The sequence below is a fragment of the Stylophora pistillata genome, chromosome 6 (genome assembly GCF_964205215.1).
Source record: "Stylophora pistillata chromosome 6, jaStyPist1.2, whole genome shotgun sequence".
NCBI lineage: Eukaryota > Metazoa > Cnidaria > Anthozoa > Scleractinia > Pocilloporidae > Stylophora > Stylophora pistillata.
The window spans coordinates 14,142,289-14,169,966 of NC_142524.1; the positions used below are offsets into that span (position 1 = coordinate 14,142,289).

Sequence of the window (27,678 nt, forward strand, 5' to 3'; positions counted from 1 at the left end):
CCCTATCATCCAGCATTGTTTAGCATCATGTAATCTAAAGATGAAAACAAATTAATCACCTGTATGCCAACTTTTCAAATGATTTAGACACTTGTTGAGAGTTTTAATCTCAAAAAGTCGGAACAATGGGTCTGGAGGTGTGCCAAGAAGCCTTCCAATAAGGCGTGATCGCTCAATCTTTTGATTGCAAATCTTAAGGTCACACGCAAACAATGGAGGATGGTAGAAAGGCTGAAATCTGACAAAAAGAGTCCAATCGATAAACAAATTACTGGGTGGGAAAACTAACATTGCGTAAATAAACTTAACCTTACCAGAAGCCGTCGACGGCCTTTTGGCTTAACAAAACTCAGTATCTGCACATCGTGACTGTCGAAAGCTTAACTCTCCGATTAAGACCTCAGGACATAGTTTTTACCCGCCAAAACAAACATACTGAAATATGTTTAAACTAAAACATTAGCAGAGCTCGGTATCATTAAAGAGCCATTAATATCTCACGTTACCAACTTGCATTTTCTACTCCTCTAAATATTTTTTACAAACAGCCCCATCACTCCCCCATGACCGCTTACATATTGATTCAATAGGTTGGTTTTAGCCAATCCTCTGATATTACTGAACAATGTAACAAATAGACTCTAGCATAGGTTTGTAAAACGTTCATGATCCGTTCTCCTTGTCTCGACCTAGTATAGCCTAAGGAGTAAAGTTGTTTTTTAGTCTCCAACGAAAACGAGAAGTATAATGTTACGGATAAATTGTATATCAGCTTGTTTAAATCAACAATATTACCTCATCATTACATTCTTCGGCCGCTTTAGACAAGCGACGAATACCAGTATGGCAAAGGGTAAGACCCGAGATTTTTCTGGAAGTAAGGAACGAAAATTGATCCAAAAATCCGCTTCGCACGTGGGTCGCAGAACGAACTAACTTCAACTTTAATTCGCAACTATTAAAACAAGAAAAAAAGACGCCTTTTAGACAGAAGCAAGGATGAATGGAGGTCCACCTGACCACTGTGATTGTTCTACGCTCGCACTAAGAAATGTGGCATCTCTTATCGAATTTCATACGTTGAACGCAATAGTAGATTGGTCTTTTTAGATAGATTACACAGTCTGTACTTGGTCGATAAAGTACGCTTAAAATGAGTATGTGGTTAGATGTGATTTCCGGCTGCCGTAGCCATCAATATAAAGAGGATGATAAAAGTTTCAATTTAAGATTTTTTTTTGTGTATGCGTCGTTATCAAGAAGAGTTTTGATGTGCTTTGGTGATCACGATTAAAGAATGCGTCTTGAGTGCACCAAAGATTTACATTGCGTATTAAGTCAGGTGACAAAGCAAGGTTCAATCTTTCTGTCGATTTGCACATGCACACGTTATAAACTGTGCCCAAATTGCATAAAATTCGTTCGATTTCGAAATAGGATATTGCCGCCATGTTTCTTTCCGCAAAGATCATCTTTCAACAACTTTCGTGCCGAAAAGTTATGGAAATGGAGCCTTAGCAAATGTTCTAACTGATAACTAAACAAATAAATTTTATGAATGTCATTAACAGGTAATGCGTTTTGCAGCATAAATTGGTCAGAAAAGTACGGTCTGCTTCTATCAAATAATAAAATAAAGGTGAATAGCGCAAAATTTATCATGTTCAGAAATCAATGTCTTTAAATTCAACTTTTATGGGGTGTTTTCCAGGCATGCTTTTTTTTAGGCAATGCAGTAACATATATTAACATACGAACCAGAGCACTTCATAATTACAGCTGTAAAGCTCTACAACAGAGAAATGAATTGTTTCACTCATTTTTCGCAGATATTGGTTTCAAAGAGCTACGAAGCAAGTTTAGTTTGTTTGGGCATCATTTTCATCTCTGTAGAAAATCAAGTGGTCTGCTTTCACGAAAGGTCATGCAGGATGGACTAAATATAAAGCCGCGTTTTTAAAAATGTTAAAAATGACGGGTAGTCCGGGTGTATTTATTTTTTTATGATGTGCTTTACTTACTTATACTTGTAAACATATTTTTAGTGTGCTGTGTCCTGGAGAACTGGTGCATATCTTGACAAGTCACACCCATTTTATGAAAGATTTAGAAGAACGACTTCATAATTGGAAATTACACGGCATTGTTGGAGATATTTTTACCAAATTAAGCAGCTCTTATCATGTAAGTTTCACTTCTTAAGCTTCGAAAGAACAACCTAAGTTAATCAGTCTTAAGTATGGCCTCAAAAAGTCGTAATTGCACTCAGACATAATAACGTCCTGAGTAGGTTTATTTTCACTTTGGTCCGAAGCTGTAAGAGCTCTTTGAACCTCTGTTTGTTTGTGTTCTTTGTCACTTGGCTTAATACCAAACAATGTTCCATTATTCCACAGATCGATGTCTTACGAATCTACTCCAATTACGTCAACAACTTTCCTAGGGCAATAGGCGTGATAAACAAAAGTTCAAGGGGATCACATAAATTTAGGAAATTCTTACAGGTAAATTTATAGCACGATTTCTATCCAGTTTGGTTACTCGTACCAGTCTTCTTTAGACATGATGGTGATGCGCCTTACATTGTTTTTCTCTTTCAGAGCTGCTCCTCAAATTCAGAATGCGAGGGACTAGATCTACCTGCTTTTCTCCTTACTCCAATACAACGACCTCCTCGATACGTCCTTCTTCTCAGGGTAGGTCTCTAGAAGGTAATATTCAGTATTATGATAAAGTTTGGATAGAATGTGCGCTGCAGCTGCCAGTGGTTGAAGGGGGTGCTCTATTAGAGTATAGAGCATGGAGCTGAGTTAAAGCTGTCACGCCATCTGCCAATTTTGATTATGTGTAGCTTTTTTTCAAAAGGGGGGAGAAACACTCCACTGCGTTTCTTGTTTCTCCTACATTTCGTTCGTGCTCTAGCCACTTCCTGCGTATTTTACAACAGAACAGAGCACAGTCAAGGCTTCTTTATTTCTTAATTCAAAGAAATGCGAACTTTTGTTTCACTAAGAAGTTTTGAAACTCACTCATAGCGAATACGATTTTTGGAAATGCAAAACCGTTTTTGTCATTTCCTATGTTTCTTTCACACAAATTTTCAATGCTGAACAGATGCATCTAATCATACGTGGCGTTGTCTTCCCAAGAAACCGTTATTGTGTTGAAAGTATTTTCATTAGAGTTGCAACAGTTGAATATTAAAACAGTTCGATTACTTTTCATCTAGCTGCGGTATCACATGATAACAACTGATGATCGAGGAGGCAAAAACAGTTCTCAAGTCTTTCGATTGGTCCTTACCGCTGCTGATTCGTTATATATTTTTTTTTTAGCTATGGTAAAAATGGATTTAAAAACATTTGAATAGTGCTTAGATTACGAACTCATAATGAAATCAAATGCAGGCAGTTAAAAAGAAAACTAGAATTTGTATTCATGAAACAAACGTTTTTGTTTTCATAGCAACTTTCAAAGTACACAGATGCTGGACATCCTGACAGTTTTCACATTGCGAACGCCTTGGAAACAATGAAACAAATGATCAACATTCTAAATGATTCCATCCAGAGCTCTTGTAAACTAGCAAACAACACGCAGCTCAAACGGAGCTTCAAGAGAAAGTAAGTTTTTTTCTTCTTTGACAAAGTAAATATGTGAAAATCTTTGTCAGTCAGTAAAACAGACACAAGCCGTGCTGTGCAAAAGAGTTAATCTATCCATAATATATATTGCCGCTTTATATAGATATCAGCGCATACACATTAAATTTTCTCCAGAGTAACTTGAGCAAATAAAAGCCAAGCGTTCCCTGTCAATGCATTGCCACCGACCTTGATACCTCATTCCCAAGTAGCTAGTGAAAAGAATAACTCATTTTTCTACCTTTGTTTCAGGTCGTTGATAAGAAAGGGGAAAGAACTTCAGAAGAGCAGGCAAATTTTACAAGAAAATGATAGGTATGCATTTAATTGGACGCAACCCCAAACGTTCCGCAATTCTTCATATTGTGACCATACATTGCAACCACTATTCAAAGTTTTACGTAATCTTCCTAACTAATGAATTTATAGAGCCGCTGTAATATATTCGAAAGTATAGCATAAACTACATTAAACACAGTAACAGTGATGGTTGGTCGCTCTCAGTTATTGCTCGCTCGAGCTCACCACAAGGTTTCCCTTATATGGTAAAAAGGGCACAGGTAGCCCAACATATAAGAACCGCATTTTTCGACTCTGGCAGCGCTGAGCCATTAGCTAGCAAGTCGAACGGTTAAGGCCTATGAGAAAAAAAAGACGAATTCAAGTGTCCGAATGTATACTTAAAGTCGATAAAGGCTGATAGTTTCGAAAGAAACTGTTTGGGGCTGCGTCGGTGGGAGTAACGAAATAATTTGGATATATCAACAAAGTTGAAATGGTAAATTGGCCACCGTAACGATTACAAAAGCTGACGTTTCGAGCGTTAGCCCTTCGTCGGAGCGAATAGAGGAATTGTGGGTTGTGTGTGCTTTTAAAGGCAGAAAATGGAGCTACGTTATTGGTGGGAACATGGTAACGAGAAAAATACGAATAAATTAGTGGAATGAAAAGCGTTCGTTGATCCCTGTGGGATTTAGACTGCCGGTTTGAAAGATGAGCTTTTGTTCAAGAGTTTTACGGCTTTCCATTCTACCTAAGTGTAAAGAAAGACCGCAGATTGCCATATGTTGCTTAGAATGATTAGGTAAATTAAAATGTCTAGCGACTGGTTTCGATGTGTCCTTGTCATTCTTTTCCACGTCTCGAAGGTCTTCTCGGAATCGGTCACCTAGTATTCTTCCTGTTTCGCCGATGTATATCTTTTTGCACTAAGTGCAAGTTATGCAATAGATTACATTGGCGGAGGTGCACGTGAAGTGATCGGTGATCTTAATGGATCGTTTAGGTCCCGATATTAATCAGTGTTGTAAATGAAATATATATACTTAAAGTCCATCGACTGTTTTGTAAGATACATTTTTTAATATATCTTAATGTTCTTCTTCTCCTTCAACAGCATGTCTGTGGTAACTAGCAGTGTGTCAACGATATCGATGGACTCCTCTGGACCACTCACGACTTGTTCTCAAGATACATAAGCTGAGAGAGATACGCAACAAACTGTTACTTCAGAGGACAAGTGAGTTACACAGGATTCTTATGAAATTCTTATGGGTGAACGAGTTGCACATAGAAAGGAACGATCTACTCTTGAAGGCAAAAATTCATAAGCAATTCCAATAACAAAAACATAATGTACATAAAGTTGTAGCTCACGGCACCGATGCTTAATGCGTAAAGGAAGGGTTGAAGTACAAAAAATTTTCAATAATTTTACTGGAAAAAAACGAAAAACAAAGAGAAATACAGCAAAAGAACATTTGATTATTGTAGTGTGCTTTCAGTATCGTTTACGCGACATACCTGATGTACAAAGGTTATTGGTATTGTTATAAAAAGAAGGTGTAGTTTGTGTGGTTTTGATTATCCATTCAGATCGGTTTCGATACGAGATTGAGACACGACATAACGACTGCTCCTTTTTTTTAAATTTTTTCGTGTTCACAGTGCATCAGTTGGTGAAACATCCTACGAGAGAGAGACATATGAAGAGATGGCCGCCATTGAAGAAGAGGCGATTGAGGATTTAAAAGATAACAAGAATCAAGGGTGAGTTTAAATTAGAGTTGAAGAGGAGAGAGCTTTTTTTTCGTAAATCCATACCATTAATCAACCATAGACTGTGGTGATTAGAAGTGAAATGGAACAATGTACAGGAGAACGGCACTTGTTGGTGGAGGACATATATTAGGAGGGAAATGCTCGAAGACGGGGCGTGCAGTTGACTAGGGATCAAATTGATATGATATCTAACAAATTATGTGATTCTATCTATAGTTGTCTTTCATTCTTGCTCTTTTATTCACCCTTACTGCTGTCTTTAAGTTGTCAAGTCTAAAAATGAACACCACTGTTTTTATTGTGTTCTTAGGCAAAATGTGTTTCGAATGGCAGCGGATAGTCTCATCAGAAACTGGCAACGGCGTTCTAGGAAATGGCGTCGATCAACAGAGGAACCTTTCAAACGCGAAAGTTTGAGTGAAAATGATGGGAGAGCAAAGGAAAACGAAACAAACGAAAATGAAAATAAACACTATGCACCTGCTGAAGGCCAAAATGAGGACGAAAATACAAATGTGAGCTTAGATGATAAAGACGTTAGAGTGAGTGGAACACCACCGTGCACTCCATTTAGAAAAAATGCTGTTGTGTCTCGTGCGAGACCTCGTCCAGTTTCTTTAGGATATTTGTCGACTAATGATCAATTAAAAGAGCATCAGCAGAGAATCAAGGGCAAGGTGTTATCGGACCCTAGTTTAGCAAAGGATGATGATTCACTTGAGTGTACAGGAGATGTGTGGATACCAAGGAGCCAAACACTTTCATCAAAAAGGAGGCCATCTGATAATTTTCGAAGGTCAGTTTGCTCTAGTGTGGTGTCAGGAGACTCATCGCCCTCAACGGGAAGCAAGAAGAGCTTATCGCGAATTTCCCAAGAAAGTCTGGCAGATTCTGGACTTTCTGAAACACCCGGGAGTTCACCATCAAACACACTAAACAACAGAACTCAAAAAATCTTAAAAGAGAAAAGAGACAAGCTTAGTAGTTCATCGCTCACCAATGTTTCGGTAACAAATGAACCTAAACGTAAACTCTCTCAGCTGAATAGGAGGAGCTGGGGTGACTGGGTGTCTGCCGAAATGGAAAATACACAGGATGAGGTGTCTGTAGAAAGAGACGATCAAGTTGACGATGTCAGCGTTAAGAATAAACGCAGGTTTAAGGATGTTATGAAGCAATTTTTCTCTTCCAAGAAAAAGTGAGTAGCATGATGGAATAGCATCTAAATAGAGTTTGTGTTCGTCGGTCTTTAACTTCCTCTATAAAAATGTTTGCTTCAGCTTCAGTTAGCCCAGCATAGTACTTTGAAACATATTTTATTTGGAATCAATATAGAACACAAGAGAGATAGACAATCTAGGTAAATAAATGAGTTAGCAGCATTGCTCCAGAACTGTTGGGTGGGGTGGAGGGGGGGGGGGGTGAGATGGGGATCACATGTTCGTGTGTGTTGGAATCTCATCAATCCCATCATCATTATCATTGTTAATCGTCCATAATTACAATTTAGATCAATCCATCAAACTTTTTTACAAGTTCAGTCGAACCTGTATTAAGCTGAACTGTATCAAGCAGACACCCTGTAGCGGTCGGTTGTCAAAGCACATTTTTTTCTCTTTCATTATTGTATTTTTCACCTCTCTTAAGCGGTCACCTCTTTGTGACTTCATGTTCGACCGTATGTGATAATTTTCCGATGAAAGTGCTCCGAAGAAAATATTTCCTTCTTTTTCTTTTTTTTTAACACAGGATCAATCACTCGAATCCATTGTACTCTGAAGAAACGAATGCAAACACGCCTTGTTCAACGAAGAGACCTCTCAGGTCACAAAGATCATCAGATCCTTGTGCAAAAGTTTCCACGGTTTAGCAGTACAAGATTAAGAGAACTGACTCAGTGCTTGGCACTGAGGTCGACCAAGAATTCAAAGGACGTCAGTTTTACTTTAAGAAGCTCGTACGAAACCTCAGAGACGTTCATTGGGGCAACTTGGACTCATCATGTCCTCTCACTTAACCAACTACAGCTGATTAGTTGGTTCTTGAACGCACTCTCTTTCTCGCGAAGGGACGCTTTTCTGATATTTTACATCAAACGGTATTCAGAAAAACTACAAAGCTGGCGCCTATTGTGTTTTATTACTATTTGACATACATTCCGAACTCTAAGTAAATTAATGAACAACAAGTATATTATCGTATTGTTACTGCTCGTGTTTTACAACCGATGTGAGGTGAGCTTATGATTGGCTACTCAGAATTATTTATCCTCTATCAAAATTTTACCAGTAACGGATCATAGCCGGTAAAAAAAAAAACAAAAAAAAACACAAAGTAGTGCTCAAAATAACAGCTCGGTTCATTAGCATTCTGTCTTGATTTACGTAGTGTTTATTGTAAAAAAAAATAACTGAAAAGATCTTTAATTAAGTAGAGTAACTCTCCGCTGTAAATACATTAGAAAAAAACATACAATCTAAACTAAAAGTCAACAAAACGTTTTAGAGATTGATTAACACCTTTCACAAGAATACCCCAGAGTTTGGTTTTTTTCTTTTTACTTTGGAGAACCATTCAAAACCTTTGCCTCCATCTTGTCCTTTTTGTTTTAGTTCGTTTTTTGTTTGTTTGTTTTTGTTCGTTTTTTGTTTGTTTGTTTGTTTTGTTTTATTTGTTGTTTGCTTGTTGGTTTAGTTTTTTCACGGGTAGTAGAATGTCTTATCAGACACATTCGGCATTCTTTAAGAACGATTGAAAATAAGTGATAAGACGAGTATGAAAAACAGACTAAAATTACCCGAAAATCAGAAATAAGACGAGTAATGTTAAACTACCTTGCCATTACTTGAAATGTATCTCTAGTGTAATGTAGTCGCATTTGTTTCATGTTGTGAATTATTGTGATGGCTTACTCTATGATAAAGTATTTACTACCCATCGTGAGCTCGTTTACGGCTTTTCAAAGCCGCTAACATGCACTTTTAGTAGAAGCACCCCAAAACAGATTGGACACTACAAAATGTAAAACAATCCGACGAGGATGGGATTCGAACCCACGCGTGCAGAGCACATTAGAAACAGCTTGCAGCGGCCAATTTATATTATCAATCCCGTTGATAATACAAAATTATATGAGAACAAAACAGGTGCCGTTCCATAGACTATTGGTGGTTGCACACTTCTCAGCCATTCTTTTATTTTCCATTGCCTCAGTGTTTTGTTTGTTTATTAACGTTGAAAATAATCCTTGGGCTCCCAATGGCGTTGGTGATAAATAACCAGTTATAGTAAGTTTCTGAACCTTAGAATTTTCGAGTCTACTGATGTCTGCAGAATAGCAACCGCAGTAAGGCTCTCCTCGCCGAATTCATTTGGAAGAATAGAACAGAAACTTCATGAAGTCATTTATGGGCGTCTGCTGTGCCTTAAAAAAAGAAGACATTTCTTAAACCTTATGCAATGAGAAAGATGCTAAACTTTGGATTAGGTAGTGGAATTATGAAAAATTAAGTCCCCGAAAGATGATGTTCTTCAGTAAATGACAAAGACACTTTTATACAAATAATTCCAAGTTCTCCCCATTGGAGCCAAACCTACGACCTTCGAAAAGGTACTTTGGACGCTCATCATTATAGGAGGCTCGTGGCCGGCCAGCCGTTTAACTAGGTCCTTAGTGACAAACTTCCTGCATCCTGCTAGGAAAGGAGTGTCAATATGTAATGTTTCTACGTAGTGACGATCTAAATGAACAGTGAAGATAAAATTCTTCCTGTCGCGAGCGTTGGACACAGGAAAGACCTGAATCCCTTACAATGGGGGTTCAAAGCGCTGCGATGCTCCACCACTCAGCTACAGAGTACTCTGGTGAGTTAGCCCCCATTACAGTTAATATGCTTATGTGCGATAAAGCATTGGAGTGTAGGTCTTAAGCTCGATTCCTAGTGGGAGAGTTGAAGTTTCCTCGGTCTTAAACCCATAAAAATGCGAATAGCACCTTTATTTCTTTCTTCAATTACTTTATCATGGAACGCCGGTCAAACTTATTTGGTGGAGCAAGCAGGAAATGATTATGTCGTTCTCTTCATTAGGGGATGTACGAGCGGCATGATTACTGGCGTGGTTACCGGTATCTTTAGATACATAAAAATGATTCTAGATAAAAACTAGTCAGACAAGCTTTCATGAAATATTAAATAAGACAGGAATAAGACACAGGGACAGCTTCCGATCCTGAAATTTTTTTTTACACTTTCAGATCAGTCCCTGTAATTGCATTAATTTGAAAACAGGTCTCCTTTACGTCAGATCAGTCTGTAAACTCAAGAGGAAGATGTTTGACAAACATTTGAACAGTCACGTTCATGTCGGATCATTCTGTAAAACTCAATTGAACAATATAAGTTGAATATATCAACAAAGTTGAAATGGTGAATTGGCCACCGTTGCGATTATAAAAGCTGACGTTTCGAGCGTTAGCCCGACGAAGGGCTAACGCTCGAAACGTCAGCTTTTATAATCGTAACGGTGGCCAATTTACCATTTCAACTTTGTTGATATATTCAAATTATTTCGTTACCCTAGCGACGCTGCCCTAAACAGTTTCTTTATAAACTATCAGCCTTTATTCATCAATAAAACAATGTTTGATAAACATTTGAACTATCACGTCCGCTTTTGACATTTTTACACTCCACCTACCTCACACCTACGCAAACGAAACTTTAGTCAACATCGTATCGCGGAAAGTGTGCGCGGAAAGTTAAGGGGGTTAGGGGGCATTCAAATTTCTTTTGTAGCAGACGAGAATCCCGAGTGTGCTGTGATCATTTGCAAAACGTCTCCTGGATGTTCACTCCTCCATAACAGATAATATGAAAATAATTCAAGATATCTGCCAATGGCTAGTAATACGGAACTTAACTTTGATTGTTAGAAAAATAGTCAATTCGTGGAACGCTTTCAAAAAGCGTATAATTCGGGATCTAAACTTGATTCGCGTTTTGGTTCATAATTGCCATTGCAAAGCAAACAGATTACCATAATTTTTCCACAAAACGTCTTTAAAACAGCAAAAATTTCCATCTTCTGTTGTAAATAAAACGTTATAGTGCAATCGAAGCGAGCACCAATAAGTCATGAATTAAAGGATCATCTCCGAGGGCAGAAAACTGAAAAGCTTGTCGGAACTCCTACCCAAAGCAACCCTAAATTTTTCATTCATCAAATCATCTCAATCATGACGAGATTTCAGTACAGTGATGAGGGCATTTTAGCGATAGCTATTTAAGAGGTCAGAGCACCACCTCTTCGGCGGACAAAAGCAAAAATCTTAAATAACCTATTTTATTGAGATTTCGACCATAAATTGGTTAAAAAGCTTAGAAATTACTCTTTCCATGATGCGATTACAGAGTCCCGTCGTGGTCACGGCTATTAAAGATGCTGTTAGGAATCCAGCACAAACTCTTACCAATTTGCAATGTTATGCAACTAATCTGGCTCACAGTGACCTTGGTAATGCGTCATGCTAATAAAATGCTGAGTGGATGACAAATTAGTGCTTTTATTGTTTGGCTCTGGATGATGGCGTATCTGGGCATTTGCTCGATAAGGGGCACGTACTTCTTTCCTTACTTTGTTTCCAGTCATGACTGATCTCACGTTGCCATTTGTGAATCACTTGCTTTATATTTAGATCAGGTTTCTTTCTTTTCCAGTTGGATATGAAATCTGTGGCAAGCGTATACACAGCATATTTCATTGACTGGATGTCTTTCGAGGTCAGCTCTAGCCCATTTTTTTTTTAAATGTTTTTACTAAAACAGCTCAACCGAATTAAACACTATTGTAACACAAATTTCAGAGAGTCCATATTGCACGTTATAAGCAGCTTTACATGTGAGCATTTTTCGATCCCTCTGCCTTCATGTAACTGTCTCTTAGACGTCGCCGACTTGCCAAAGTCAAAGTGGGTAATTTCGCACGGAAGTTTACACCAATTATTCCTTAGTTCTTAGTAAAATTTGAACAGATGGATAGAGATTTTGTAGGATTAAGTAACGGTAGAATGTGCCAAGTTGAAAATACAAGGAAGTGAAAAAAAAAATTCGGAGCAAAGTGATTATCCCACATGATACACCACGCCACTCTTAATTTTGCGCCATACATGCTCTTTCTATTACATGTACGCTGTGAACACATTTAAAAAACATTAAATTTAACTTCTGGAAAAAAGATCCAAATGCCCATTGTGAGGAAAAATAATTTTGTTAATGGACTTTGAGCACCGGAGGAAAAGCGATCAAAAGTCAAAATATCACTGTCAAATGATTTTCTCTGCTGGGTTAATAACATCGGTCGGCACAGGGTCCAAATCTGTAAAAGAGTCTGTTGAACGTATCATAACTTAAAGTGTAGAGAACGTTGTATTATCAGGCTCTAGCATTATTACCCAGCCAGCCACTCTGTTAAAACCTCATCGAAAGCCGGTTGGGTGGATGATATAATGAATAAAATCACCAGATTCACTTGAACGCCGGCATCCCCGAACAATAACATTGAAGAAAAAGTATACGTGTTTGTAGCTGTGGCCGTATAGTAATCAAAAGATCACGAACTCGTCCTTCTTCCCTTTCCATCATATTTATAAGAATAGCTTTGGCAGAAAAGAAAATGCTGGTGCCTCCAATATCGTCGCCACCTTAAATTTTAATTTTTTTATCCATCCAAGACTTTATAATGCTATTCAGATGGGCTATATCTTCCTAGAATTTTCTTTACATAAACTCAAAATACAAAATTTATTCCACAATTTATCATATCTACGATACTTTGAAGGAGCCCGAGCTATCAGTTCAGCAATGACCGGCGCAATGGGATGGCGCAACGGGCTGGCGTGCGAAAATCGAAGTGGATGAATAGGTAGTTATTTTGGAGTTTTGACGCCAGTTTTTGGCTGAATGCGGCCTATGATATACACATACTTTATAGTTTTTGCTTACATCTTTTTGCTGTTCTGTTTGTAGTTTGTGTATGGTCCTTGCGTTCACTCCTCCAATTCAAATAAAAAATCGCCATTTGTAAAAACAGCGAGACTGCGTTAAAGAAAACGGAAAGTTTGACAAGTGGTACATGGTGGACATGGAGGTTCTTCGTGGGTGTTTTTTTGTCGTGGTCTCTACCATGCTAAGAACACATTTGGAAAAAACATTAAATTGACTGCTGAAACAAAAAATCGAAATTCCCATTATAAAGAAAAAAAAAAAGACCATGGTCGAACTTTGTGCGCACAAGGTAAAACGATCTAATACAGTAGCGATGACGACTTTTTTTAAAGGTGAAAATGTCAAAAATAATCTTGTCTAGTTGGCGACATCAGTCGGTACAGTGACCAAATCTGTTAAAGCTAGTCTTGAATGTATAATACCAAGACTTGTATTTCGTCGAAGTAACATTTACCTGGATACATGCGTACTTGGTTGAGCTAAGTTTTATATGAATCGATATTATAATTTTATCAGAAAATTACAATCATTATAGCTACTAACATCAGGAACATTTGTATGGTGTAGTTTGCATGTGTATTTCAAGTTCACCGAAACTCAGTTCAGTGTTTGCAATTATCAATTATTTCATGAAACCTCGTTATTTTGAGGAAATATTTGATATCTTAAACAATTTTCTGTACACAATTTTGTTCCTTCAAAGCATATGGTCAGCTTCACGCAATTAGGGGCCTTCGTGCGACGTCGCCGATTTTCCCAGATTTAATAAATCTCCTAGAAGCGGTGTAGAAAGTTAAGAACTTAGGATTTAAAGGGTCAATTCAAAAACTAATTCGTACTGATTTATTTCCACTTTTTTTCAAGCAAAAGGCGATTCCGTAGCATCCAATCTTGTTTGCTCTAAGCATTTGTCCGAGATCATGAAATTAGCGGGAAATTATTTTTTCTCTGTCTTCAGTCTACCATAACTGAATCAATCACACAGCAATAAAGTGAGCATTTTCGGTATTTTGTATGCTTTGACACAATTTCGAAATGTCTAGGCCTCTTAGCTAGTCTAATTCAGCTGAATAAACGTTTTCATAGACTTATTGTAAGCAGATAACGAATGAAGAAAACTGTAACTCGAAAAAGGATGTTCGGCAAATACAAAGATAGGAAGAAGTTAGTATGGGGATCAGTTGTTGTCATTTAGATAATAAATATTGATCGAGAATGGCAATTTTTCTGAGCCCAAACGTACAGCTGTAGCGAATCCTTAATCAAAGAAGTGTGACTGAATTGTCTGATTTATTGGCGTTCACCCGTTATCTGAGAAAGTTTTAGTTGGTAATATACGTTTATCTTTGTTTTCTCAGTTTCCCTTAGATGTTTTTAGAATTGGAGTTCTTGAATGTCCTACGGGTTCCAGAATACCCAACCCAAAATGTATTTCTCGAGTTGCTACTATTACTTTTGTATAGTACCGTATTCGTTGCTGTTGTCCTCTTTGCTTCTAAGCAAGTAATATTCGAATCTTGTTATCCAAAAAGTTATAGCCTGACCAGTTTGGAGGCAGGAAAGAGAAGCTATTTTTCAGGGGTTTCTATCGCGTGTTTGGTGGTGCGTTATTTCGAATTGTCCTGCCCTCTTCTTTTTTTAAAGGTCTTAGGATTACGAATGAAATTGCTGAAAAAACAAAACAAAACGAAACAAAACAAAACAAAAATCCCCTATCTGAGCTCTATCTCAAATAAAAATTGGATTTAGCAATATCTAATGTCAAAACTGATCCACAAGGTGAAAAAACAGTTTAAGCACAGACTATTTTCTCCGTTCACGTTCAAGTCTAAATTATTCCATTGAGAAGTGCGTTGCTAGACGTTTGATAAATCACGTCCGAATTTGACATATCAAATAGTTTTTGTTACCAACGCAAAAACGCGCGTTTGTAAGGGTGCACTTGGACAAGAGAAAACAAACGGAGAGGATTGCTTTATTGAGCTACCCACGCGATTTTCTAGACAATGACGTAGGATTCTATTATGAGAGCCCCGTATTTTAAATACTTAACTAAGTCAGTTACAATCGAGAAAACAACATTGCAACATGACTCTGAAATGGCCCGTTTCACTTTCTCTCTTTAACAAGAGGTGCAGCTAAAACGAGTTGTAGAATGCCGAAAAAGCCACGTGAAAAAAATTAGACATTGACAGAGCGATTCATGATTAAAGCGGATTTGGAAAATTTGCCTTACCAGACTTTTGCCCTCCTTGTCTATAAGTAAAACAAGCTTAGTTCAGCTGAATCTATCCCTGATAAAGCAGTCCAATAGTTTCTGAACAAAAATACATTTATTTATGATTGTCATCCAACTCTAGGTGATATTATCTCATCCGACTCTATAAATTACAGGAAGATCGCAAACCCAGGCTGTTCCGTTTCAATTTTCCTAAATTGACCAAGGGCCACGTGAAAAAGGAAAACATTGATAAAGAGAATCTTGATTGAAGGTGATTTAAAACATAGCGTTTGGAGCGTTTGGCCATCGTCTCCACAGGTCAAGCAAGCTTTTGTTGATTGGGTCCATCCTGGCTGATGCCGTGGAAAACTGTCTATGGAAAAGTTTTACCCATAGTTATTAGCCCACCAAAGTACTCTAAACATTTTAGTTACTGTTTTCCCCAAATGCGATCGGCAAATTCCCATTCAAACCCTTCAAATGTTCTTTGTTGCATAACGAAGAACCTCTTTCCCTTCTTGGTCATGGCGTAGCCATTCCCGTTGCTAATGCGTCATGCACATGTCAAGGCTAAGAGCTTAAATAAACATTCATGCTTCCCTCTGAGCGTAGGAATGTCTAAGGAATTATCTAGTGTAAGAAAGGGCACGTACCCTTTATACTAAGCTACTTATAACGAGAAAGCTTTCGTAGATTTTATGATATGAAATCGGTCAGTTTTTCAAAGTATGCCGGCTAATACCAATTAGTTCAGAGCTTAAAGTCCTAAAAAGGCTCTTTCGGCACGAAGTAGGATAAATTCGTATGGCTAGTCTCTCTGTTGCTTAATCCGAAATAAAAACAAGTGGATAATTTCCCAAGATTGAAAACACTTCATTTAAAGATCATTGCGGATCGCTGAAGACATTTTCAAATATGATGAAAATCAATCTTTGGTTCGTGGCTTTTGGTGAAATTTCCCTTGCCTTTTTAGTTATTGTTTGATTCAACACGAAACCGGAGGTCTGACAACTGGGTCCAGCAATAAAAAAAGCGATATTTTTCTTGGGCTAAGCTAGTGGTTTAACGACGCTTAAGAGAGGCGCACCATTTGCTAATGGTTGGTGAGCCTCTGTAAAGTCAGTAAGTAAAACGCCCTCGACAAGGTCTTTGTCCACCTGCCTCCGAGTCAAGGAGCGATGCGTGATAAACTTCGCTTAAGAATTCGCTCTTTTCACGTCGTCACGAAAACGCTCAAAGTCTCATCATGCGCCAAAATTCTGATACGTGTTTCCTGTGTTTAATATTTGACCGGGTGGGCAAATAACGAGAGTTTGTATTGTGGTAAAACAAACAGCGTGAGCCGTTTGAAAACCCATTCACTTCGAGAGACATGCCGCTTATGAGTCAACACGTCGCATTTAAAAAATAGACCTCCCACCAAATTCTTTTAGTAAATATCTTGCATGCTATTTGATACGGCTCATCCTGCTTTGGCGACAATGGAGAAGCTTGTCAACTTCGATCCTTTACATCTGGTGCCATTTTTAGAATGTCAGGATGTCGTGATAAGTTATCTCTTTGACGATGGAAAGGTACGCAGGTCAGTGATTCATTATCTTCGCGCGGTTTGCTTGAGAGCGTTTTGCCGCGCTCACAAAAATAAGAACGAAGGAAAAGGAGACGCATTCCACAAAAACATCCCTGCGCAACTTCTTCCGTCCAAATTCCTTTTTGCGGTAAAGATTGCTCTGTTAAAAGTTACATTGGAACGATGGCAAGGTATTTACGCCCCAGCAGAGTCCACCCTGCGGGTAGAGCTTGGACTGTGGAAGAGACGAAAATCCCGCATCGACCCAACTCAGCGATTTCTCCTCCAAGAGGAGCCTTCCCAAGAACTTTGATTGTAAATCCAGCCTACAAGCAACAAAATTACGATCCGTTTGATACTGCTACAGAAGAGGACATGGAGCCCACTGTGATGGAAGCGCCCCAGAACAACACCGTACCTCGCCGGGTAACTAAACGAGAGAACATAAACTTGGTACGACAAACCGAATGGGACGTAAAAGGCACGAAGAGGGACAATATTGGCCAAAGAAGCGCGCTTAGTAAACCAGTCAGTGTCCTGTTAGGATTAGTGTGTTTCACATCATGTGTGTCTCTCGTTTTGACTCTTCTCATCCTCTCTGGCTCTGTTGAAACAGGAAGATGTTCTTGCGGCGACACTAAAGGTGAGCTATAGCAATAACTTTTAGATTTTCGTATTGCGTATCAAAATAATTGAAATTCATAACGCTAGCAAGCAACCATTATTTTTTAATCCTTTTCCTGCTTATATTCCCCCCTGTATGAAATTTTCCGGGTAACTTAGTAACGCTTCCTCCATCACTTTACACTCGGAAACCACAGATGCAAACAGGACGTCCTCTTTAATTCGAAACAAAATAACGGAAGTTGCGTACCACTGTTCGGCTTTACACTAAACATACCTTTTGAATTGCACTAGTGTCTTCGACACGCAAAAAACAGGGCATGGTATTTCCGAAGCAGATAATGAGTGAGACTCACGAAGTACGGCAAACCGCAATAAACACAATGCCTCAGCGAAATTTTTTTCAGTTCTTGAAGTGTTCACTAAAAGTGTTTACTGTACTTTGCACTTTATTTTTCATCTGAAGATTTCGTTTTGGATAGTTTTAGAACCATTAAAAGTATATATGAAGTAAATCGTAGCACCAGTATTGAACTGTTCCGATGCCCTTTGGAGGTAGTTAAACATGTTCCACTTTCCTCATAGTTAGTTGTGGGCTATTCCTTGAAAGCCGCACAAAGCACTCGGGGGTGTCCGTGATTAAAGGATTTTGGCGAAGAAATAAAATTAAATCCCACCGCTCACTTTAAGAAAGCCAGAGTTAAGTATGGGTGAAGTGCACTGATATAGGATGAGATCTTTGGCAGGTTTACACTAAAGGGATTTTTATACAGGTTGACAGGTTCAGTGTCCGCTATCCGAGTAGTGCTTGCATTTTGCCGATTCCATCAGCCTAGCGATGATCTTGATGGCAAGAAATCATATGCCTCAATCAACTTAATTAAAGTTCTTGATGAACATTCAAATATAATTTTAGCCGGGGTAAGCTAATATGGAGCCTTTCGGCAATTGCCTGCTTTTTGTCTTAATTGAAATCAAATAAAACAATCTTTATGAGGGTATCTCGAGGTGCCAGGTACAACTCGAGGCTTAAAATCTATATCCTTATAGACAGCGTCTGCAACGGAGGAATATATTTCATTGAGTTATCATTTCTACAAGGAATATCAATTGCAAGCGAACGGAGTTAGTTGTTTAGGCCCAAAGACAAAGATATAATTTTCCTTTTCATTTCACATTTATTCAGAAAAACGTTAAGAAACATCGCTAAATTGTACCATTGTGCAGCCGTCAATGTACAGAAAATGCATGATAAAGATTCCCTATTATGTACGTACTTTTTCACACTGTGCATTTGACGACAGTAGCCAAAAACCCTCGTAAATCATGCTCAAAACATGGCGAATCACGATTTTTCCTCGTTATTGAATCACGTGAAATATTCGTAATTGCAGAAGATGAAATGAAAAGAACCTAGATGACGAAGATTTAGCCCCTGGGTAAAATTAATCTCCTTAAGGCTTCGTTTCCTTCATGCCTTGACGAGACGACCTGTGACGTTTCTCGAAGAAGAATCGGTGTTTCGTCTCTGAGTTATTCTGACCCTTAGGTCGCTCTTTTCATCAGACAGAGCACAAAGCGAAAATATGTGTAAAATCTAAACAGTTTAAGTCATTGTGATGTCACAGGAGTATTTGTATGACAAACTCTTAGGCGTTGGTGATTTAAAAGTCTTTAGCTCAGATCTCTTTGAATAAACATTGGAATTGATTTTTAATGGCGATTCTCAGATCATCATTACATCTGTAACAATCCCCGTGCAAATATTAAACGTTCTAGAACACCAGTAATAACGAGGTTTTTTTCGATTCTAATGCTTTGGTGTCATCATTCATTGAAAAAATGCGATCATTCATATTAGAATGGTAATGAGAAAAGGATGTAGTCTTGTGGCCTATTACCAAGCATGTTCGACTGTAAACTTCCTTCTGGACATTTTAAATATAATTTTTTTTAAGTCGACAGTCGTTGTAAACCACACAACGGCTGATTACAAAGCCATTTATTACCCGTAAGGTCTCAACGACTTCGTCCAAAATTGATTTGGATCAAATTGAATTCTGCTAAATTGTAAAGGATATAAGAAATATAATTGCCGAAAGCGATTTGTCATTTGCAACTGACGTTTCTAGCCAAGGTAAATTGAAACTACTGTAGAGCAAATAAATACCCAACTTTAGGAAATAGTTTTTAAGCGGTCTGGTAGTTAAATGGAAGCATGAAAAACCATCAAACATAAGATAAGCCTATAATTGAAAACTAGTACTTCTGAACACGAGTTCAAACATATCCAGGCCAAACAAATCGAGGCCTTCAGGTGACAGTGGTAAATAATCGGTTTAGCTTTTATTGGCCCTGTTATAGTTCCAACCATTTCTTCGAACCCGTCTGCATGCAAAAAATACTGACGATTGACAAGAAAGAGGTGATTTCGTAAAGCGAATTAATTTGGACGACCCCAAGAGCAAAACAACTTATGTTAACGTGTTCAAATGTGTAGAATTGTTAAATCTAACTTTTTTCGTAATCTTATTTGTACTTAATTTTGTATCTATAAATGGAGTAAATGTATGGGGATTGGCGTTCGTCAAATATTTGATGATTCATTTATTGCTATGTTCGGATAGCTCATTATGAAATGTTTAGGGGAAAATTTAACATATTTTACAATAGATTGTCTCATTTTCACGCTGTATTTCTTACCATTTAGGGATTGGCAGTAACAGTGCTATGGAGGCGGATGATGAGCCAATAAAGGAGTTCTCCGGAAATATCTCTTCGCTCGATGAACAAATGGTGATGCTCTTCTACATCGATACTTAGTTTAAAAATAAGAATAATAATGTCTTCATTGAAATATATGACTCGATAAACTTGACCATAACATTAGTGCCGTACAGTAAACCGTAAGCAACAGTTAAGAAATCTAGTATGGTAATATTTTTGAAGGCGAGTGCTTTGCGATCCGACCGGTCGTCAAGGAAGCGAGAGCACTGTAGTAGTATATTGATCACAACAAAGATGAATATACAACGTGGACAGAGTAAAATTGAAAGTTACATCACCATGGCCATGGATTCGAGTTAGTGTGTACATGTGGGTTTTTTTACACTGTTCAAATGCCCTATTGTCTCGGATAAGAGAGTGAGTCGTAATTCTTGAAAACTAAATCTTACCTAACCTTCAATTCACTTAATGTAAGGGACAGTTTCAGAGTTTTAGTCATATAAAAGTGACCCACATAACTACACGATAAAATTTGTAATGGATGTGCTCTGAAACACGCCGTGTTGTTTATTTATTTATTTATTCATTTTTGGCTTAAGATTGTAATGAGATCAGTCTGATGTACTTATTGTTCATCTCAACAGGAGAAGATGAATGACAAAAATTCTGATCAAGAAGATCAACTATTAAAGGTAGGAAAAAAATTGTGTTAGGTATAGTACATGTATATCACATCAGACTGCAGAGTCATAATGTTTAAACTTCTTTTACAGCTTCGCAATAGAATAAAGACCTTGGAGATGATATTGGAATACAATACTACCAAACTACAGGAGAAAGTCTCCTCTCAGGTAATCAAAACTTAAAAAAAAAAGAAACAAGAAATCGAGAGTGCAAGTTAACATTGTAAACGAGTGAGATATGCTGACTTTCACTAAGTAATGAAAAATTTAATCAGTGAACTCGATATTCTGCCGCTTCGATCATTTTCCTTTCCTTTCTTTTGATGTTTTTTCGTTTCTTTGTTTTATTTGTTTTGTACGGTTTGTATTTTCCGCTTACAATGATGCATATAAAAGGTAAGTAATGTACATGGTTACCTCGTCAGCAGCTTACATGTGATGAAAGTAATATTGCAAATATTGTTCAATATCTACTAATATAGAGCAAACTTAGAACTTTATTTCCTTTGAACAGTGTGATTTGGCCAATGTCCCATTAAAAACATCAATTACCTATTGTATGCAAAACTGTTAACCCTTCTTGCCTTGTAGGAAAACATTATTACAAATCTTACTACGCACCTGGAGTCTACTCAAGATCAACTTGTTAGACATGCTGCGGCGCTAGAAAATTTGAACTCCTCTACAACAAAAATTATGATGGAGTTTAAACAAGTATGGATAGCGGTTATTACTACGAAACAAGAAAGAGATAACCTAACCAAGAAGGTAAAATATACGACTTTGCCAACTCTGACCCTAGAATGTTACACCTTCTCTAGAATACCGTGTCTCCCGTATCAGTTTCGCAGAAAACAATGTTATTAAACAAGACCTTGATGATTCATCGTTATTATCAACGATATTGTGAAAAAAAAAGCACTTCGTCCAAATATCACTATGAATGAATTTCATGTGATGGTCAGAGAACGTTTGCCTGTTGAAATGATCTGTGAAGAGCGAACTAAGATTGTGAATATCCACAGAAGGTATGACAAAACTTTATTTCTGAGAAAACCATTTTTCTTTTAGGTCGATCAGGAGTTTGAAAATATTCGGCAGGATGTAAAGCAGACAGAGGGAAGTTTGTTGAATAAAACGAACTCCTCTTTGAAAGATTTTGAAAATAAGGTAATAATCGACTAGTTATTGATGTTGTTTTCTCTTTGAGAATTAAAGCCAGATAAATTTCTCTTTACCCACTTATTTTGGTGACTAGAACGAATTGGTATTTCAATTGTTAGGTCAACAATGAAATAAGAGTTGTTTCACTAAAGCTGAATGAAAAAATTGCTCATGGTGACTACTTATCGTCTTCCTTGGAATCACTGAGGGAAAATGTAAGTAGATGCGTCTGAAATTTGCACCTAATAAATGTTTTACATTTATCAAATCGTAATCATAAGGAAGAATAGATTATCCTGCCTTCCTTCAGTTCCTACCTTTGAAAATATACATCTGTAATCATAGTTCAACTTCGCCAACTTATGTCTATATTATTATAAATATACTTACTAAGATATACTTTCCTCATTTAGGTGACAACCAGTGTTGAAAAACTTAAACTTAGAGTTAAAATGGAGGAAGAAAAATCTAGCAACATAACAAGAATTACGGTAGGTCACTAAATGCTGTCGCTTTTATTTTTCATAGAATTGCAAGTGTCGCTAACATTAGGGCAAGCGTGTGCCACAACTAACACAAAATCATCTTTTATTCTAAAGGAACACCACTCCAAGTGGATCCATCATTTGACGAATTTGCTGAATGGCACTCGGGAAGATATGAAAAATATGTCTCGAGAACACCTCACGGCTTTGGAGCAGGTTAAAAACTCTACAGTTGCAGAACTTGAGAGAGTTCGGATGTTAGTGAACTCAACGCAGACGATTCTTTTGACGCAGTTGAAGAGAGTGCATGAAAACATGACTGAAAAGGTGCTTTGTTTTCTACTGCTTTAAGATAATAGGCTATCATATGACAAAGCTTATCATGTCAAGAGCCAATTGGGTTCCTGAGCTTACCAATTACTTCTGCTGAAACACCCTTGTTTCTCACACCTCTTTTCTTTTCTCAGAGGCACGTTCAATTACAAAAACTTGCTTTCCTTGGCATCACTTTAGTCCAGAAAATCAGCTAATCCGCATGAAAATTATCCGCTTAATTTACTTATCTGCTCGGTTCATGCTGGCAGGTCTTCAAAGTATGTCATTGTTGCGTCCATGGGGGGTCAATAGATTTTTATTTGGTTTTGGTTTTTGGCTTGAGCGTTCAATCTTCTCTACATTTCGCCGTGATTGATCAATTCTAAAATCCAAGACTTTGTTCAAATAAGTTGATTCAACACAAACGATGTTACTCAAGCACCCGGTTTTTATTATTCAAGTCTTCATTCATTTATTCGTTCAGTCATTTGAATCCTTGTTTAATTTTATTTTTCTTTTAAAACTCAGGTTGCAAAAGAGACTGAGAAACTTGAGGCCAGAATACAAATCGAAGAAAACAATTCAATTAATACAAAGCAGCTCTCGGTAAGGAATGAATATGTTCAATTTTAACATCGTGTGGTCACAGTTTTAAAAAAGCAATAGAGACCATTCTTCTGTTTAAGAGTAGAAATATGCAATCGAAAGATTTTTTCGCCACACTTATTCTTCGTTATATTCCAAAGGACCAGCACCTCAAGAAGATTCAGCAAATCGAGAAATTGCTTAACGTTACCCGTGAGAACATGAGAGAAGAGTCCAAAAAACATTTTACCGCGCTATGGTTGGCAGGAAACTCCACTAAAATAGATCTTCAAAGTGTACGCATGGTTTTGAACTTAACACGAGATACCATCGTTGGACAGCTAAAGAAAATACAAGAAAACTTGACTGAACAGGTATGTTGTCTGTATTCCTTGTATTACAGAGTGACTGAATGAACCTCACTCTGACCACTCCATGAGAGGGTTACTACACGTAGTATTAATCTAAAAATATAAATTCAGGAAACATCATGATCTAAGGTCATTTGACACAGGCACTAACGATGAAAGCGGCTTTAACACGGGAACAGCAATGCCTCCAAAAGCGCCAGTAATGCCGTTGCCACATGCAGTAATGGAAGGCACAAGGCTAAAACAAGTATAAAAGTTTCCACGTCTACAAAGGCTTGGCCTAACCCCCCCTCTCTGAAAACATAGCGTGTCAATCAGATAGGAGGGAAAATCGCGACGAACGCAATACATTAAAGAAGGAATATCCTTTAATCTGATCAGAAATATGTTAGAACAAATCTCTCACAAGGGGGGAGCAAGAAGGAACACTTTGTGGGCATTAGAGCCTCAGACTCATGATCCCATGGACGCTCTGCCAAATGAGCTATAGAGAAGTGGTTTTTTAACCAACTATTCGCTGGTTTTATAAACGACAAACACCTTGCCTTCTACTAAGATCGACAATGACGAGAGCGTTATGTTAGAGAATAAATGACAAAAACGAGTACACCGTAAATCTACATATGTAAAAAAAGGAAAAGTAGTGAATGTAATTATAATGTGTTATTTTTACTTCTTAGGTCGAGAACGTAAGTAAGATGCCGGGTCCTATTGGACCTCCTGGCTTCAACGGAAGTCAAGGACCTGTTGGTCCCCAGGGAGCCGTGGGTCCTGCCGGTCCTAAGGGATCAGGAGACTTCCGTCAATGTCAGTTTAAAACAAAAGGGGAATCTGGGACTGCTGGTAGCAATAGAATACTTGTACATTTTGATGAACCAGCAGTAAGTAAATCTATACTATACAGCAAAATCACGAGTAGATAAATATATAGATATGAGAAAAGGTAAATAATAAAAGTAAATAAAGAAAGGGATTTCTAAATCTAACAAGTCTTTACCTCATTGAAATTTTCATGAATCTAGGACTACGACTTCAATTAGTAAGGAGCTTAAATCAGATACTTCTGAATCAAGAGAATTTTAAATGATCTCTTGCTCAATTGCTGTTATTAGAAGAAGAAATTCAAAATAGCCATACAGTTCTCAGCCTTTCTCTAGCTCCTCCTTCATCATATTGTTTGAAATATTCCTGAGAAAATTTCTTTATTTTCATACGCTGAGGAGTGCAGTTGTCGCTTAAAAACGCAGTGCAGAAACAGCTAACCGGTGTAAAATGTAGTCAAAGCGTTTAGCCGGGTTTAAAGGTTTTTTTCAGCTATAAAGCTTTTAGAACTTTGTTCTTCCCTTTGAACACCGTTCGTTCGAAGAAATGCACAATCGCATTTTTAGGGTCTGATAGAGTTATTGATATAAGGGCATTATCTCTGCAAACATTTGAATAGCTAACTTAATTATATATTTTTGTGCACACTACTCAATGTTATCCTATGATTTTTCTCGTACAATTTGGAATGAGTGATCACTCTCGAACTTTCAAAAAATTTACAGTTTTGTTGTTTTATTTTTACTCGAGCTTATCTTAACCAAAAGACCTTCATTATGATTACCTCTCTAAATAGCGTAACTAAAGTATTTTTATTTGTTGGCAGAATGAAAAAATAATGGCAGTAACATGCTCAACGGATTACCACACTGAGTATAATCTTATATCGAGGGTGCAAGCTAGTGGCGTTCGGAGATACGTTTGCACCTGTGATGGAAAATCCACACTCTTCACAAGAGGAACTAGTTGCTACCTGAACTATTGGATTTGCCCCTTAACAACATAACTAACTACATATCAGAAACAATGGAATTGTATGCATTTGTGCTTGTATATAAGTAGTACATTTAAATTAACTCAGCCTCACTTTGAACATTTATATGAAGAGGCTGCAAAGTAGACAGAAAAATTGAGAATCTGTTAAAAATCTAAGAGGCACCTTATCTGGTTTGGAATTTAGTGGTCGATATCTTGGAATGCCAGATAGTGTCGGCAGGAATATGATACCAACAGACACCAAGCTGAAGTTGTTTAAGGCAGCCATTCTTCCGTATTTAACATACAGCCATCTTGTCTGGCATTTTTGTAGGGCGAGTGATACTAGAAAATTGGAACGTATTCAAGAAAGGGCACTTAGGGCAGTTTACTGTGATAAGGGGAGTAGTTATGATAAATTATTAGACATGGCTAACCTAAGTACACTGCAGAACAGAAGACTACAGGATATAGCCATTCTTATGTATAAGGTAAAGAACAATTTATCTCCTAATTACATATGTAGCCTTTTTCAAATTCCACAACTTAGGTACACACTGCGTAATAATGATTTTGGTATACCTAGATTTAATACTGTCACTTTTGGAAAACATTCGCTTAGATATATGGGACCCAAAATATGGGCAATTGTACCAAGAAATGTAAGAGAACTGACATCCATATCATCTTTTAAATGTAACTTACGTAGAATAGACCTTGTTTCTAAATTGACTGATAGTAAATGTGAAAACTGCCTTTTATGTAAGACTTAGGTTAGATTTTAAATTGTACATATATATTGTTTTATTTTTAAATTTCTTAAATTTTTAGGTAGTATTTAGTGTCCCCAGTTAGTGGTTGTATAACTGCTATTTTAGATTTGACACATAAATAAAGGTTGTGGTAAAGGTTGTGATGTGTTTGGTTTTTGCGTCATACGCAAGTAGTTGGGGGGGGGGGGTGGTCCAAATGGGATTAATTTAACAGGTAACGTTGAAAAAAGGCGAAAGTTTGAAATAACAAGTAGACGTGCCCTCATTTAGCAAAATATGAATAGCAAAAACTTAAAGTATGATCGCAAATTTGCAGTTGGTAGTCTCGAAATGTAAATATTTTCTACACTCTTATAGTTCCGGAAAAAAACACCAACTAAGTAAATCGATGTTAGAGGGGAACATGGGGGGTTCTGAATACCGCAACGCCGCAAACAAAATAGAACAAACACCGCATCACCGCGACAAATGTTATGAACTCACAGACACCGCAAAGTAAAATAGTGTTAGGATTTACATGGTCTGGTTTCACTCGTCTTTATCATGCGCTGGCCGATAGTGCGTGTGTTAAAGAACGCGGCCTTGCGCCAGGAGTCAATCAGCTAATGTTTATTAAAGGTTAACTCGGGTGTATTGCTTATTTTGCAATGCAAATTGTTCTTCAACACAATACCGCATTATAAAAAGGGTCAACACCGCAGCACCGCAAACCCCAATGTCCCCCTCATGTTAAATAAACGACAACTGAGAAACGTTGGTGACACTGACTGACTTAAGCCTTTTGGTCCCCTGAGGAATATAGGGCCGTAACAACACTCCTCCAATGCACTCGGTTTTGTGCGGTCCTCCTCAGCTGTTCCCATGTTGTTCCGATGGCCTTCACCTCTGCGTCAGTGCTCCTGCGCCAACTCTGTTTCGGTCTCTGTTTCCCGAGCGCTGGGGCTATACGGCGTAGAGGCGCGTCCCCCGGGTGGTGGGTAGGGGAGACATAGCCTAGGAGAAGGACAACTCTGATCCCAAAATCCGGGTTGATGGAGCTCGATAGCCTTGGTAGGCAGTCCATCTAGGAGAAGGAAAACTCTGACTCTAAACTACTGGTGGATGGAGCTCGTTAGCCTTGGTCGGCAATCCATCTACGAGAAGGAAAACTCAGACATCAAACCAACCAACCCTCCAGGTTTGGGGGTTGGGCGCTGGGCTAACAACCCAGTCCTGGAAAAAACAGACCTGTTACAGAAACCGCAACAACAAATCCAGAAAACACTGGTAAGAGATCTCTTTATTCTATCCATGCATTGAACGTAAAAGCTTGGCCTTTCGGAGAAACAGTTTAAAGCAAATTTCTCGTCTTGTCTCTGTTTAAAACCTACCTTAAAAATACCTATAGAGATTTTCACCCTTTTTCAATCTCATCATTGCAACTACTAAGGGGAAATATAACCCAGAGCCTCTGACAGTTTGGAATAAAGAAGGAAAAACGCGAGGCCGAGAACGGAAATCATTGCGTGAACTTAAACTTAGTTCTGTATTGATTTCCTCTCTTGGCGTCCCTTTTCTACACTTTCGTGAATGCAGGTCCTTAAACTTTTTCCAATTACGCTCACTGATCTCGATCATTTCCGTATTTCGAGCTTACTTTCGTTTGATCACTGCG

At 37.9% G+C, this 27,678-nt stretch overlaps 1 protein-coding gene, 1 long non-coding RNA gene and 1 pseudogene across 4 annotated transcripts; all 3 read left to right on the forward strand.

Annotated features, from left to right (window-relative positions):
- Positions 1 to 1,554: 1,554 nt before the first annotated feature.
- LOC111343909 (uncharacterized) lies at positions 1,555 to 8,609 on the forward strand (annotated as a pseudogene). Its single transcript, XR_015988654.1, has 9 exons — positions 1,555 to 1,571; positions 2,291 to 2,504; positions 2,601 to 2,696; positions 3,466 to 3,623; positions 3,897 to 3,959; positions 5,041 to 5,163; positions 5,592 to 5,693; positions 6,016 to 6,903; positions 7,455 to 8,609. The product of XR_015988654.1 is annotated as an uncharacterized LOC111343909 (transcript).
- Positions 8,610 to 11,173: 2,564 nt separating this feature from the next.
- LOC148728379 (uncharacterized) lies at positions 11,174 to 13,721 on the forward strand. The gene is made up of 2 exons (XR_016002457.1): positions 11,174 to 11,485; positions 12,731 to 13,721. It is a non-coding gene; the product is annotated as an uncharacterized LOC148728379 (long non-coding RNA).
- A 2,753-nt stretch (positions 13,722 to 16,474) lies between these two features.
- Positions 16,475 to 26,158, forward strand: LOC148728380 (uncharacterized). Of its 2 annotated transcripts, XM_088763112.1 has the most exons (13): positions 16,476 to 17,143; positions 19,835 to 19,920; positions 20,496 to 20,543; positions 20,625 to 20,702; positions 21,126 to 21,302; positions 21,606 to 21,704; positions 21,818 to 21,913; positions 22,112 to 22,189; positions 22,298 to 22,510; positions 23,027 to 23,104; positions 23,245 to 23,457; positions 24,135 to 24,335; positions 25,103 to 26,158. In XM_088763112.1, the coding sequence occupies exons 1-13, from the start codon at positions 16,684 to 16,686 to the stop codon at positions 25,280 to 25,282; spliced, it is 2,007 nt and encodes a 668-aa protein (XP_088619238.1). In that variant the 5' UTR covers positions 16,476 to 16,683; the 3' UTR covers positions 25,283 to 26,158. The 2 variants fall into 2 exon arrangements, with proteins under 2 accessions (XP_088619239.1, XP_088619238.1); XM_088763113.1 differs by lacking the exon at positions 20,496 to 20,543 and having other exon boundaries at positions 16,475 to 17,143.
- Positions 26,159 to 27,678: the final 1,520 nt, after the last annotated feature.